Source organism: Microcaecilia unicolor, chromosome 2 (genome assembly GCF_901765095.1).
Source record: "Microcaecilia unicolor chromosome 2, aMicUni1.1, whole genome shotgun sequence".
NCBI lineage: Eukaryota > Metazoa > Chordata > Amphibia > Gymnophiona > Siphonopidae > Microcaecilia > Microcaecilia unicolor.
In genome coordinates, this window is record NC_044032.1 from 394,170,483 (window position 1) to 394,185,883 (window position 15,401).

Genomic DNA, 15,401 nt, shown 5'->3' on the forward strand with positions numbered 1-15,401 from the left:
TATCACTTTAAATCTATGAGACAGTACTCCCACCGTGTTGTGCGGTGCCTTCTCGCCTGAGGTGCAAACACAGGACCAGCAGTGCAGTGTTAAAGCTAAGAAGACAACTCCACGGGGAGGCAGGAGGGATGTGAGAATATATGCCTGCAGTCCTTGGAGAACACCTACTACAGGTAAATAACTCAGCTTTCTCTGAGGACAAGCAGGCATAATACTCTCACATATGGGACTCACTAGCTACCAGGCTCACAGAAAAAATGAATTTTTGTATCTAAGTAGATAGTGAGCCAGGTGGAAAAAATGGGCCGAAGATGGAGTTGGATTTAAACAGTAAATAGATTCTGCAGGACTGCTTGTCTAAACCGGCTATCCCGCCTGGAATACTGCTTCAGACAGTAGTGGGCAGTAAAAGCATTGATAGAAGACCACGTAGCCGCATTGTAAATGTCTTGAATAGAGGCTGAGCGGAAATGGGCTACTCAGGCCGCCATGGCTCAGAGCATGCTTGAAGTCTAAAGTGTGCAGTGCTGCTTCTCCAAGTTGAGAATGTGGTTTAGGAAAGAAGACAGGTAGTCAGGGCTGGTCTTGGGAAGAGGCGACAGGAGCTGTCGCACAGGGCCTCGTGCCTCCAGGGGCCCCGCGGCGCTTCCAGTCGCTCCCTGCCATATCGTTGCTCAGCTGCTTTCCTTCCAGGGGCCCTGCGTTTAAAAGGTCTCAGTGGCGGCGGCAGCAGCAGTAGCGAAAAAGCAGGCTCGCCTCTAGCCTTTAAGCCATAACCCTTCTCTCTCAGCGTGCACTGATGCAATGTCCTGTTTCCGCGAAGGCGGCACAATGTGCACACTGAGAAAGAAGGGGAAGGCTTAAAGGCTAGAAGCGAGCCTGCTTTTTCGCTGCCAGCTGCCGTTGCAACTTTTTTCTTCTCCTGTACTGGTGTAATATTTTCAGTGATTACTGTTTATATGCGCCCATGGCTGGTAAACGAGTGTGGCTAAATGTGCCAACATTGTCCAGTTCAGCACACTATTAGCAGCCAAGTTCATACAAAGTTAATTATGTTCAGTGGAAAATAAATCTGTTGGCTCAGGCTGCTTGCTATCTGAATATTCAATCACTGTTTCATTATTGCTACCAGTAGCGTACCAAGGGTGGGGTGGTGGGGGCGGTCTGCCCCAGGTGCACGCCGCTGGAGGGGTGCAGAGAGCGGCCGCACGCCTGTCGGGTCTGCTAGTTCCCTGCTCCCTCTGCTCCGGAACAGGTTACTTCCTGTTCCGGGGCAGAGGGAGCAGGGAGCCAGCGGAGCCAACAGGTGCACCCCTCCAGCGGCATGCACCTGGGGGGGGGGGGGGGGGGGGGGGGTAGGGCAGTGGCAGCCGACCTAGGATCGTCACTGATTGCTACCAAGTATTACATATTAAGGGGATTTGTTTTAATTCATTTATCTAGTCCTTACGTGCATATGGTTTTACTTTTTAAACCCAAAGGTTTCCTAGTATAGCATTTTTCATGTTTGAATTAGTTTTTGTATACAAGTTTTGCTTGATTTGTCTTTATTTTAAATAAAAGAAAATGTTTAAAGCATATCTTGTCAACAAGGGGAGTGCTGGATGGGGCCTAGCGAACTAGTCTGCACAGGGCCCCGCAGTTGCTAAGACCAACCCTGCAGGTAGTACAACTGAAATGAAATACCGAAACCACCTCTGGGAGGAATTAGGGTCGAGTTCAGAGTACAACCCTGTTGTGGTAGAATCTGGTGCAAGGTGGATTTTTTTTTTTGGGGGGGGGGGGGGGGGGTTGCTGGGTTCTTGAAGCCTGGATTGGCCGCTGTCGGAGACAGGATGCTGGGCTTGATGGACCCTTGGTCTTTTCCCAGTATGGCGGTGCTTATGTACTTATAAGCTCTCTGACTCTTCTGGCTGAAGAGCTATTAAGAATACTACTTTAATCATGAAGAACTTCAGAGAACAAGAACAAAGTGGTTTGAAGGGAGAATTTCATAAGAGTAGTGAGGACGACATTGAGATCCTATGCGACCAGAGATGGTTTGATAGGAGGTTTTGGTATGAAATAAACCGTTCATGAATCTAACCATCAAGGGAAGAACTGAATTTGGCTTATTATCAATTGTTTGATAATTTTATTCTATGTTTGTGCAGCGCTGCGTACGCCTTGTAGCACTATAGAAATGCTGAATAGTAGTAGTAGTTTTTATATGAAAAGCACTGACGACGCTCAAATGTATTCTGAGTTAGTTTTGACTCCAGAATCCGAAAAATCAAGGAGGTACTCCAAAATGGCAGGTAAAAAGCATGTAGTAGGGTTGAGAGTCCTAGCTGAACACCATAGAGAACATCTTTTTTGGTAATATTTTCTTGTGGAAGGTTTCCTACAGGAAAGAAGTATCTGAGAGACGGTGTGTGGAAGATTTAATGAATGCAAATCTATGTTGTCAGGTTGTCAGCCATCAGGGCCAAACAGCAAGGGTCTGAAGGAGGAATCCCTCGTTCTTGGTTATTAGGGTTGGAAAAGGATGTAATCTGAATAATGTCTTGGACGACAACTCTAGGAGAAGAGGGAACCAGATCTGATGAGGCCAGTATGGAGCAATTAGAACCATGGCCCCTTGGTCTCGCAGTTTGAGATGAGTTTTCCCTATAAGAGGCAGTAGGGGAAAGCATATAGAAGATCCTTCCTCCAGTGGAGTAAGAAGGCATCTGGGGCTATGTGGTTGGGAGCGTAGAGTCTGGAACAGAAGCAAGGAAGCTTGTTGTTCTGAAGCAAACAGTTCTATCGCTGGGGTTCCCCATTCCTGGAATATTTGATGAAGGACTGACGTACTGAGAGATCATTTGTAAGGTAGAAGGACTCTCCTGAGTTTGTCTGATATGGCATTCTGTTTGCTGGCTAGATAAAACAGCTCTCAAAAAGATGTTTTGAGAAGCTGCCCAGGTCCATATTTGGATTGCTTGGAGGCAGAGAAGGTAAGATCCAGTTCCTACCTGTTTTTTCAGGTAATACAACATTACCCGATTGTCTATGCAAACCAGTATAATTTGATTTAGAATACGATTCTGGAAGGTTTTGAGAGCGCTCCAAACTGCTCATAATTCCAGAAGATTGATATGATATTGTTGCTCTCATGTGGACCAAGAACCCTATGTATATAGACTGTGGTGGTGAGCTCCCCCAACCTGTCATGGAAGCATCTGTGGTGAGAATCTTGTGATGTAGAGGGGGTTGGAACAGAAGGCCTCTGGTAAGATTGTGGAACACCATCTACCACTGTAGAGAGTGGCATAGCTGTGGAGTTATTTGGATTCAAGAGAATAATAAACCAGTGACTTGGGACCAGTGAGAAGAGTGTGTCCACTGAGGAATTCGAAAGTGAAGACAAGCCAATGGTGTTACATGGACTGTTGAAGCCTTGTGACTGAGGAGGCAGAGCATCTGAAGAGCAGATATACAAGTTGACTAGGATACTTCAGTAGTAAAATGTAATATACTGTTCACCTTCGTTTGAGGAAGGAATGCTCAACTCTAATTTGTGTTGAGGACAGCCCCTATGAACTAAAGTCTATACTGGCTGAAGAAGTGATTTGGGGTAGATGATGACGAATCCGAGGAGTTCTAGGAATCGTATCACAGACTGCATAGAAGTGCTGGTGGATTCCTGAGAGGCTGCTTTGATTAATCAATTGTCCAGGTACGGGAAGGCATGGCTGCCCCACCTGTGATTGCAGCTACCCCTACCAGATACGTCGTGAAGACTCGAGGAGCTGAGGCCAAGCCAAATGATAAGGCCTTGTATTCATAGTGTACAGCCCCACAGCAGAAGCAAAGGAATTTCCTATGTGCAGGGAGAATATATATGCGTCCGAGGTGGCGGAGAAGGATCCGACGGAATGCCACAGGACTCATGTGAGAGATCCTGTAGGTCTTGATCTGTCTCCCAGGAGAGGTCTCAGTCTGACTCTTCAAAGTATTGCTCATGAGACGTATGTGGAAGAGAATGTCGACTAAGACGTCGGCTCTGTGTCGAAGTCCGCCAAGGCATATGAGTTTCTGAAGTTGGAGAAAGCTCTTCTGCCAATGACAACTCATGCATCAGTTGGGTGTGAGCTGGGAGCTCCAGTAGTTGCGTACCCGAAAAAGGTTGAGGTTTCCTGGGTATGGGAAAGGGCTCAGAGGCCCATCGGGTGGACATTTGAAAAAAAAAAAAAATCTAGAAAAAAGTGAGCTAACTATTTAAATCATCACTGAAAAAAGTAAAACAGGAAGAAAAAATATCCCCAAAAAAGGAAGGCACCAAAAAAGCAAAGCTTCTTCTCGCTAAGAGATTAAAAACACAATATCTATGCTCTGTGGAAAACGAAGGTCTGCTGGTCCCATGGTCCTGTGCTTGCGTGTCAGGCAGGAAGGCACCTGCGCATATGCAGTCGAGGAAATGCCTCAAATATTTAAAGTGACAGTGAACTTGGCAGTGTTCGCACTGGGCTCCATGGATCACATCAACCATATGTGAGAATATTATGCCTGCTTGTCCTTGGAGAAAACATGTTAAACCACCTATCTATTTAGTCTTTTCTCATGGCCCCTGATGACAAACTCCACATGGAGTTTAGCTAACCCCCCCTCCCCCCCCAAAAAAAACTAAACTACCTCGTGGGCTGGGAAACTGCTCTCAACCCTCCAGATGGACATTACTTCACTGCTTCCACAATGTGCCTGGACTCCTTTCTTACATATTGTTTCACAGTGTTTTAATGTTCCTGGCAATGTGCCACAAACATTCTCTCATGCAGATGACATTATTAAACAATTAACTTTGGATTTAGTTACCACCATGCATTATGCTGTGACAAGAGTTTCCACTTTTTCAATTACTGGACCACTTATGTGGAATGCGTTACCTGGTCAGCTGCGCTTGACTGCTATTATCTTACAATTTAAGAAAATGTTAAAAAAAACAAATTTTTGTGTGTAGACCTCTTTTGCTTTAGAGAGATTGTATTAATGGAAAAAGTATATGGCAGTACTTTTTGTCTGATGTCTGTAGATTGGTTCTTAATATATATGTTTTTACGCTAGCCGCTTAGGTTGTAAGGGAGTTAAAAGTTTTAAAAATAAATAACTTCATGAACACTTCTGTTTGTTTCTGATTTTTATTATACATGTTTTTATGTACTCTGCTTAGTTGTAGGTGGATTAGAAATGTTTACATTTATATAATACATTGTCCTTGCAATTAGATCAGTGAAAATACATCTAATGGAGCATAAAAGTAAAACCAACACAAGGAACCTTTTGGTCCCATTGGTGACACATTGCCTGGAAGCCAGATCACTTTTCAAGATATCACATGGTTTGTTATTGATCATGTTCCTGTTTCAAAGGGGGAGGGGGGCGGGAGAGAGCATATCTGGAATAATACTGGATTTCTGAATCGTGATCTCAAACCTCCCTGGGTTGAACGAAGAGACTGAGGCCCAGATGCACAAAATGAGCCAACTTGCTTTTTTATATAATTAGCCGAAGACAGTTAAATGAACACAGAGTTCAGCGAGACATGCACAAAGGGGTTCTGCGAGCTCTTTTCCTATCACGGTAGCAGCTAATGATAATTGTATGCAAAGATATTTTAATGAGCTAATTACTATTCAAGAAATATGCACTGAGTGATGCACAGCTGTTTTCCTAGCAATGCACAGAAAGGACTGCCTACCTTTAGGATTACATTTTTACGGGTGGTTCAGGAGTTGTTGGTACTACTGTTTCCTTCCCATTACTGCTGAAATAGCAGGTGCTGGATGGCTGAGACTTGTGGCATCTCTACAGCTGCCCCCCCCCCCCCCGCTCATCAACCGCCTCGCTCTCCCTTCCCCTCCCTGCATGGCAGGTCTGGCTGTAGGAAAGTGAGAGCTGCAGAGGAGACAGCTGGTGGCGATAAAAAAAAAAAAGTTAAAAAAAAAAAAAAAAGCTACATACTGCTTTCATACACGCACCTTTTATGCGTGTATGAAAGACGTCTGCAGTGTGCGCAGAGCAGCCATGCTTAGCGATTAGCTGTTCTGTACATGTTCGGGTGACAGACTGGTTTCTTCCCTGCTGAGCTGCTCAGTGTTTTTGAGAGCAGCTCATTTATATCCCACTTCATTAAGCATCCTTCGCTATTTCCAACTCAGTAATTTTTACCGAGGTGGAAACAGCAATTGGTGTTTTACTGGGACTTTGGTGCATCTGCCAGTGAGTGGAATATCATTATATGACCAGGAGTGTATCCACATATTCTCACCAGGAGACATCATAAATAATTTGCTTGTTGCCACTGCAGTTATTATTGTCCCACTATCTGATAACAAGAGAATAAGTCAAGAAGTTGGCTCAGAACACTATTCCTGTACGTGATCTGACTTATTGTGTAAGAGAGCAGAGTGTGTGGCAATTACCTCCAGCCTCCCAGTGTACACTAGTCCCAGGCTCTGGTCCCAAGTAGCATACATTTATTTATGTACGGGGGTTTGCTCTGCTCTCAGGCACATACTAGGCAGATGCTTAGGTGAACTCTAAAACCCCCAGCTATATTTACAAAAATGTTTTACATGCCCATTTATCAAGGGGGAGTAAGAATCTACTGTAGCCATTAATAGCAGCTATATCAACTGCCTACTGGCTGCTGTGACAGGACAAAGAACACCCCCAGGGTCCCTTCTGTCACATCAGCTCTGTTCAAGAGACAGCAGACATGCAAAGGCCCCTTTTCCCAACCAAGTGCTGCAATCTCATTCATTGGCTCTCTGCTCCCACTGGTGATTTGGTGTCTTCAGTTTCCTTCCCCTATCCCTGTAGCCTGGTATCTCTCACTTTTTCTGCCCCCTGCTCCCATAGTCCTCTAATATTGCTTGTGCCATGTTTCATGATCACATTCTATTGTTGCAATGCATCCATGGCGATGTTTGGATACAGGCTGAGAGAGTAAAGGCAGGTTTATGTGGAAATGAAGGCGCAACACCAGCTGCTGGACAAGAAATGCTCAGATCTAAACTCTAGGCTATCCAAATGATTCTCACTTGACAAGAGAGAAATTTTTCTATCAAGCCATTTGACAGAAACAGCATCATTTAAAGAAAATATAAAATGATGCCAGATTAGAATAACTTTAAAACTGTGAAACTGACATCCTGTGTTTACACTGCATGTATAGCGTTACACCCCATATGTTTCAACTTCACTCTTTTAAAATCAAGATGACAAGGAGCGCAAGTTTGTATATCCAGGAATCAGGCGCAAAGTTTTCCAAATGAAACCCCATGCATGATTTGATCTAAATCTGCACTTTTGTTATGTAGAGAAAAGTATATGCACTCACTCTGAGCAGCATAAAAACTATCTAGAAACTGTCTTCAAGTTTAGAAATGTTATGTTGCAATACCTTCAGTACAAGCAATTGGCATCTTTATATTATTTCCCATTTTAAAAGGATTATGCAGATTGTCTGCTCTTCAAATTAAACTGTAGCAGTCAGAAGGAATAGCATTGCTATGGGCCACCAATAGTTACTTACCATTTGGATCTTCCCAATCTTTGTATCGCTTCTTATACTGAGCCAATCTGTCATCAGTCTGCGCCCCCATTGGTTTAGCCAGGTTTCTAAAAGTTTTGGGGTTAGTGAGATCCAGCTCCTACAGGAAAACAGACCAATAAAGTTCTTGAAGGTGAATGTGTACAATACAATATAAAAAACATGAATATCATCAAGAAGTCAAATGAACAAGGTGATCCAACCTCTAGGTTCCAGTGAGCTGCAACCGCCTCCTTTTTTTTTTTTTTTAATGTCCTTGGCTCACCTGGTTCTTAATTATTTTTGTTTTGATAATGATTTTTTCTTACAAGTACAGGGTATTGCCATGGCAACAGTTGCAGCTCCAAGTACAGCCAATTTATATGCTGCCAGTTTTGAGAAGGAATTATTATACCCCAGGAATTAAAACATTTTTTTGCCTTGGTTAAATATCTTGGACCCTCATCTAAGGTTCATTATGGTCCACAGTCATTCTAAAGTTTCTTTTTTAGATACATTAGTCTAAAAGGTTGACAACTATCTTGAGACCACTGCTCATTGCAAGGACATTGAGAGGAACAATTATTTAGCTTACTAGGAAAAAAGGCCCGTTTCTGACACAAATGAAACGGGCGCTAGCAAGGTTTTCCTCGGAGTGTGTGTGTTTTACAGGGTGTGTGTGAGAGTGAGTGTGTGATACAGAAAGAGTGAATGTGTGAGTGTGTGTGCCACAGAGAGTGAGACTGTGTGCGAGTGTGTGTGTGTGTGTAATGACTGAGGCAGAACCTCTGAAGATCTTCCAGAGTTTACTGCATTAAAAAAAGCACAAATGCTTCTGAAGGTTCTCATCGCTAAGTATTACAGAGTTTGCACTTCTTAGGAAACCCTTCCCCCACCCTAATGTTGAGGCCACATGCCAACATCACATAACATGAAGTACAATACTGTGTGCCTTAGTAGGTATTGAGAAATCAAACACTTAACTGTGAGCATGGGTGTGGAAAGCTAGCCAGGCCCAAAGCACAACAGAACTGTCTAAGTTCTTCTAAAAATGTCAAAATGTACTTTTATTTCTTTCAAAAGGTACAGAATTAGATTGTGAGCCCACCAGGGACAAGGGAATACCTACCTGAATGTGACTCACTTGAGCTCAGGGATGTAGCTACGGGTGGAGCCTAGGACCACCCATTCTTGCTTCAAGCTGACCCAGTCTCAGCCCGATCACCAATCAAGTTCCTAGGCGTCACTTATCCTGCACAGTTGTAATGCTCATTAGCTCAGCTTCAGCCATGTGCAACAGAAGTGCATCATCTGAGAGCTTGTTGCAGCTCCAGTGATTTTTTTTTAACCTACCTAGTAAGCAAGCAAGCAGCAGCCCTCCTGTCCTGCCTACCTCATCTGCTGTTGGGGCATGGGGGGGGGGGGGGGGTTCTGCTCTGCTTGGCTGTTTTTCCTATGCTCTGCCTCTGCTCCTTGCAGCAGCTCTGCTCTCACTTGTCTGCCCCTGCAAATCAGTCTGGCACATCTTGGGTCTGTACTATTAGTGACCCTTCAGGACCCAGAGAAACCTGCAGGGAAGTCCGGAGCCCCGGTGCTGCCTTTAAATAAGTGGGACCCATCCCATGCTGCTGGGGGAAATCCGGGCACTCATGCAGCCTCAGAACGACGCCAGGAGTCAGCAGCTGCTGCTGCAACTGCACTTGGAGTCAAGCCTTCTCCCCCATGGCTAACGCACACTACTAAGAGCCACGTTTGAGCTGTTTCTCCAGCCCTGTATCATGTGCACACTGATCAGTGCCTCAGCCAGGGCAGTAGACTTCTGCAAGAAACTTTTTTGCAGTGCCCAGGGGACACTCCTGGTGCATTATGGGACTTGTAGCACTGATTTCAAAGGGCAGGATCAGGCACTACAAATCCCACACTGCTTTGGGTTATAAATTCTAAACCAGGACTGTCCTAAAATCTCCAGCCTGGAACTGGGTAACCTGATATCTCTGCGATTTCTACATTTTGGTCCTTTATTCTGCAATTGGTAAGGGGTGGTCTGTGTTCTGCATGTGACCAAGTGAGAGATTCTGTGTGCATGTAGTTCATGTGGGGATCTATACGAGTCTGACTTCTCTGGCTTTTCAGTCTCAGAAGGGAAAGAAAGCAATAGAGCCAGAGGAAAGAAAGAGACTTCAAAGCTATTTACCTATTTTATGAATATTGCTTAATCAGACATTTGCATTTGTTACAAGGCAAATTTTGAAGGATATGTGCCATTGCTGTTATTATTTTTCAGGATACTGTGATGTGTGTTTTCAGATGTTTGCCTTATAGTAGACATATCTGGTCAATAAGTTATGGGATAATATAACTATATTTAAAAATATCTGTGTTTCTGTTAAGTATGTATGTGGTTTTTGTTGATGCAGGATAGCTGTTGGGTAGACTATTTACTTAAAAATCCATCAAGTGCACTCTAAGGCATTATTAGCAGTATCCCAAGAAACACTACACACCTATACATATTGCCCACCCTTAATCTCTGGACCCATCCAAAATGTCAGGTCTGGCTAAATCATTGCTTGAGCTTCTAATGAAAAAAATGTGAACAAAATCCAAATACATAAAATAAATATAAATTTTTTATCACATTTGCCTTTACTAAAACTCTTGGCGAAAGAATTTTGGGTCCATACCTCCGAGTCATAGTCAGCAAGGATCCACGGGAAGACAGGATACTGCATGAGATCATTGTACGATCTGCCTGCTAAAGTGTTCAAGTGCATCAAGTACTGGAAATTGCTGATTTCTCCTCTCTTAGCAGAGAGAAACAAAATCATATAGTTAATACATGAAGGAATAATTAGGTCATTTTAACACTGAAAACTGCAAGGACTGTGCATTCTAATTCCTAACACATTTCTAGGCTCCACTTCAGCTCACTGCAGGTTGGCATCAAAGCCCCTCATGCAGAGTTGAAGTGAAAGAGCATGGGAGGACATGTTTTGCATGACATCTCTCCTCATGTCAGATCATATCACTGTGTGCACAAGCACCAGCCAGGCATGCTAAAGCTGAGTTTCAATTAACACACTTACCTCCCACCTCTGGGTCACAGACTTTTCTCCTACTAAAGTGCTAAGTAATCCAGACCTAATAATAGCAAAGAGACAAAATCAGAAATGAAGGAGTTAGAATGAATGCTGTCTACTGGATTCTTTTAAAATCTTTCTGGCAAAAATTTAAACTCAAAGAGCAAAGTCACAGTGAAGGAGACAAAAAAGATGATGCCAAAGAAACTTCTACTGGACTCAAAAAAGTTAACAGCAAAAGTTTATGGAAACAATCTGGACTCGACATGAGTCGTGTTTCGGCCTGCCTCAGGAGTCCCTGTATAATGTTGATACAGTAATTGCAGGAAGACGAAAAATTCTTCTGGGGATGTGCAGCTAGCAAACTCAGGAGCTGTGGACAAAACTTCTTTTCTCAAGTATGCACCATCAGAACAGGACTAGCATCACCGCTGAGTAAACTGAGAAAAGTAGTTTTGTCCATTCTCAGCTCCTGAGTTTGCTAGCTGCACATCCCCAGAAGACTTTTTCGTCTTCCTGCAATTACTGTATCAACATTATACAGGGACTCCTGAGGCAGGCCGGAACGGCTGAAAAACGACTCGTGTCAAGTCCAGATTGTTTCAATAAACTTTAGCTGTGAACTTTTTTTTTTGAGTCCAGTAGAAGTTTCTTCGGCATCATCTTTTTTGTCTCCTTCGCTGTGACTTTGCTCTTTGGGTTTCCAAGTGCGGAGGCTAGTTTTCTTCTGTGTTTGTTGTGCTCACAATATTTAAACCCCGCAGTTAGCACTGCGGTAATACGGTGGCCACAGTGTTTTAAAGTTATACCAGCTCCGGCCAGACCCTGGACACTAAATATATAAGCCACAATATCTCCATTGCTATATTGTTAAGAAGAAAATATTACTACTACTACTACTTAACATTTCTATAGCGCTACTAGGGTTACACAGCGCTGTACAGTTTAACAAAGAAGGACAGTCCCTGCTCGAAGGAGCTTACAATCTAAAGGACGAAATGTCAAGTTGGGGCAGTCAAGATTTCCTGAATAGAGGTGAAGTGGTTAGGTGCCGATGGCGACATTGAAGAGGTGGGCTTTGAGCAAGGATTTGAAGATGGGCAGGGAGGGGGCCTGGCGTATGGGCTCAGGGAGTTTATTCCAAGCATGGGGTGAGGTGAGGCAGAAAGGGCGGAGCCTAGAGTTGGCAGTGGTGGAGAAGGGTATTGAGAGGAGGGATTTGTCTTGAGAGTGGAGGTTACGGGTAGGAACGTGAGGGTAGAGAGGTAAGGAGGGGCTGCAGATCGAGTGCATTTGTAGGTTATTAGATCGTTATATAATTTCTACAAATCACCTTATGTAAATAACCATCATTAAATATGGACCTTAAACGAAAAAATAGGAGGAAAAAGCCTCAACGAGCTTAGGGTACTATACAGTACTTACACTAGTCTTATTACAGGCATAAAAAACCTCCTATAATTCCAGGTCCTCAAAAACATTTTATTAAATGTGCAAACTTATCTTAATAGGGATCTTTAAATTACCCTTATGTGTAACTAACAATATTAGAAAAAAATTACTTACATGCATAGTTTCAAAGGGGGCTTGATGTTAGTATGTTTTGGGCAGGCCACAAAAACATACATACATATCTGATTTTACAATAGCAATACAGAAGTAAAAACAGAAGAACAAACCTCCACAGCTCTCAGGTAAGAACAATAAAGAAACAGCGGAGGTGACACAAAACACATTATGTACATTGTGTATTTTTTTTTTACTATGTTTATATGTAAACGTTGAGTGTTTTGGTTTGTCCCTTAACACTCTTGATGCAGGCTGATAGGCTGAAACAGGGCCTATGTTGAATCTAGTTAAATCTACAATAACAAAATTTGTGGCACTTTCAGTGTACACAGTGTGTTTTGTGTCATCTCTGCTTTTTTTTGTTGTTCTTACAACAGCAATACACACATACTTCTAGTGTCTGGCATTTACACCTACTTTGAAGCATGCATAACTGTCATCCAACTGCTCAATGCATCTGGGGTTTGCAGGAATTTTATAGCTAGGCTCCTTAACTGGCTTTCAGTAAACCTTTTACAAAATATTCAGTAAATTGTGTATTTCCTGACTTGGGACATCCCATGTTCTATCTAGATGCCCTATGCAAAACTAGGTTTCACATACTAATAGAAGTCTTCTTTATTACAGGCTTCCTCCCCTCAGTCTCAGCTCTGTGGGTGCAGTGTGTGCTCAAGCACCCAATATTGAGCAAATGCCTTCATTTTCTGCAGAGAGTGGCTGTTTGTATTGAGTTCACCACCCTCAACTGTTTTGAAAAGTTGGCACCTTTGTTTGTAAGCATTTAAGACTGTGTTACACAAAGAATAAATCTTCCCATTTTTGCTTCCTTGGCTTCATAAATCTCAGCAGATAACTGGGGACAGGTATAGTCCAGTAGAACTGTGCATCTGTGTATGATAAATCTGATTTGATGTGTCACACAAAGATTTACAGGAATATTCAAATGTCTTTCATGTAATGTTGCATGTACTGCTATTGCTCTAGGGGCATGAAAGGTATTTACTATACATACCCTTGTTCTACGCTTGTGTTTGGCCGCTGTCCAGACACAGACTCAGAGCTGTCAGTCAGAGATGGTACTACTGCCAAAAACCTGTAAAATTATTAAAAGAATTATTCCAACTAAGAAAAGGCTGCATATTTCAATTTTTTTTAGCCTTGTATCCCACATTATCCAAATCAAGTTTGGTTCTATGTGGCTTACAGTGTAACAGGCTCAGTTAACTAGGTTTACATTTTAGTATGGAACAGAAGTTAGCAAGTTGATAACATAACAGAGAGCTAAACTACGATAACGTAACAAATGGTTAAACTATGATAATGATTCAGATATATAGCTACAATCGTCAGGCATAGTTATCAGGTTTGCAGTGTAGTAGGGAACTTCCTGTGTTAATGAGTCTATCATGAAATGGTTACAGTCTGATGGAGAGGCTGCAATCTGTAGGTGGGCAGCGAAAAGTTGAGAGCTCTTGTAATGAGGGATCTACTTCATTATGAGATTCAGGGTCTGGCAAGAATCAAAACGTCCTTATTGGTTCAGTTGGTGCATGATTAGGGACTGTGGTTGGGTTGTCTGTTCAAGTCTTCAGAGGCTTGTCTTATGATGGTAAAAATTTTGTGGAGGTAGGATTTCAATATTTTGCGAAATACAAGATAGTTGGTTATCCTCTAAGTGTGATGGTAGGGTATTCCATGATTGGGTTGCGAGGTAGGATAACCTAGTGTTGTGGAAAGATATGCATATTATTCCTTTACAGTTTGGGAAGTGGAGTAAAAGATAGTTTTGAGCGTTCATCAGGGCATTTCTGAATGGAAGGTCGATTAATGTGTACATGTAGGTGGGGGATTGCCCCTGGAATATTGTAAAGACAAGTGTGAAGATCTTGAAGTTTATTCTGGCTTTTATGGGAAGTCAATGGAGTGTTTGGAGCATGGGAGAGGCTCTTTCGTAGCAGGGAGACCTAAAGATCAAGCAGGCAGCCATGTTTTGGATGGTTGGAATTTTTTCAGGCTCAGGTCTTTGCAACCTGTGAATAGACCATTGCAGTAGTCCAGTTGAGATAATATCAGACATAACTTGTGATAGGGAAAAGTTTCTGATCCTTCTTAGCTTCCAGAGTGTTCTGAAAGTTTTCTTTGCGATCAAGGTTATTTAGTCGTCGAGTGTCAGGTTTTGGTCTAGAATGACTCCCAGAACTTTTAGATTGCTGGAAAGTGGGAAACTGGTTTGGTTGATAGTAAAAGTGTGGTAGGGAATGGGGTGAAAGGTACTCAATATAACCAAGAATTTGGTTTTCTCTCTGTTTAGTTTTAACCTGAAGGTGGTGGCACAGGTTTCCATTGTTTCTAGGCAAATCTGAATTTTACCTGCGATGTCAGTTAGGTTGCCCGAAAAGGGTATGCGTATTGTCACATCATCTATGTAGATGTGAGATTTTAGCGCCAGTTCTTCTAGTTTGTTGCCGAGTGCTGACATCATGATGTTAAATAGTGTTGGGGATAGTGGGGAGATGCTAGTTGTTGATTTGACTTGGTACGATCTGGATTTGAGGAAACTGGTGAACCATCCGAGTACTGGGCCACCAAGGCTGATGCAGTCCAGTAGGCAGAGGAGTACATCATGGTCAACAACGTCAAAAGTGCTTGACATATCAAATTGGAGTATCAGTACTTTCTTTCCTTGTCTCAGCTTTAATGTCACTGACCAGTGATAGGAGAGTGGATTCCGTGCTATGATATGGTATGAACCCTGACTGGGAGGGGTGGAGGATGGAGTGCTGAGATAGTTAGCCCATTGTTTGGTGACTATCCCTTCCATGACCTTGACTAGTAGTGGGATGAACGCTACCTGTCTGTAATTTGTTGTATCGTTTTTTCTGGCCATGGTGGTTTTTTTAGGATTGGGGTAAGCATTATGTATCCCTTGGTTTCCAGAAAGCGACCATCTCGTACTAAGAGTAGGAGATGTGTTCGGTTATTAAGTCTATAAAACAGGAAGGAGCATCTCTCATTAGTGGTGTTGGGCAAGCATCCAGTATGCAGTGAGATTTTGCATATTTTTTTTTAGGGAGATTTGGATTTCTGTGGCTGATGGTATTGTGAAGGAGGTCCAAGTCCTGTCTGTTCATACTGCTTTGTTTTGCAACGTTCGGTGGGCTAGGTAGTACTCTAGTGGGAGAGTGGTCATTGGGAGG

The 15,401-nt window shown here is 42.9% G+C and overlaps 1 protein-coding gene across 5 annotated transcripts in view; it reads right to left on the reverse strand.

Moving 5' to 3' along the window:
• The window catches only part of WDFY3 (WD repeat and FYVE domain containing 3), a 655,707-nt gene that overhangs the window by 94,889 nt on the left and 545,417 nt on the right, over positions 1 to 15,401 (reverse strand). For all 5 annotated transcript variants that reach the window (XM_030190597.1, XM_030190598.1, XM_030190593.1 and 2 more), the window contains 4 exons: positions 13,217 to 13,297; positions 10,642 to 10,696; positions 10,240 to 10,359; positions 7,559 to 7,676 (listed from right to left, as the gene is read on the reverse strand). In XM_030190597.1, the coding sequence (XP_030046457.1) occupies positions 7,559 to 7,676; positions 10,240 to 10,359; positions 10,642 to 10,696; positions 13,217 to 13,297 (374 nt within the window). The remainder of the gene's footprint in view (positions 1 to 7,558; positions 7,677 to 10,239; positions 10,360 to 10,641; positions 10,697 to 13,216; positions 13,298 to 15,401) is intronic.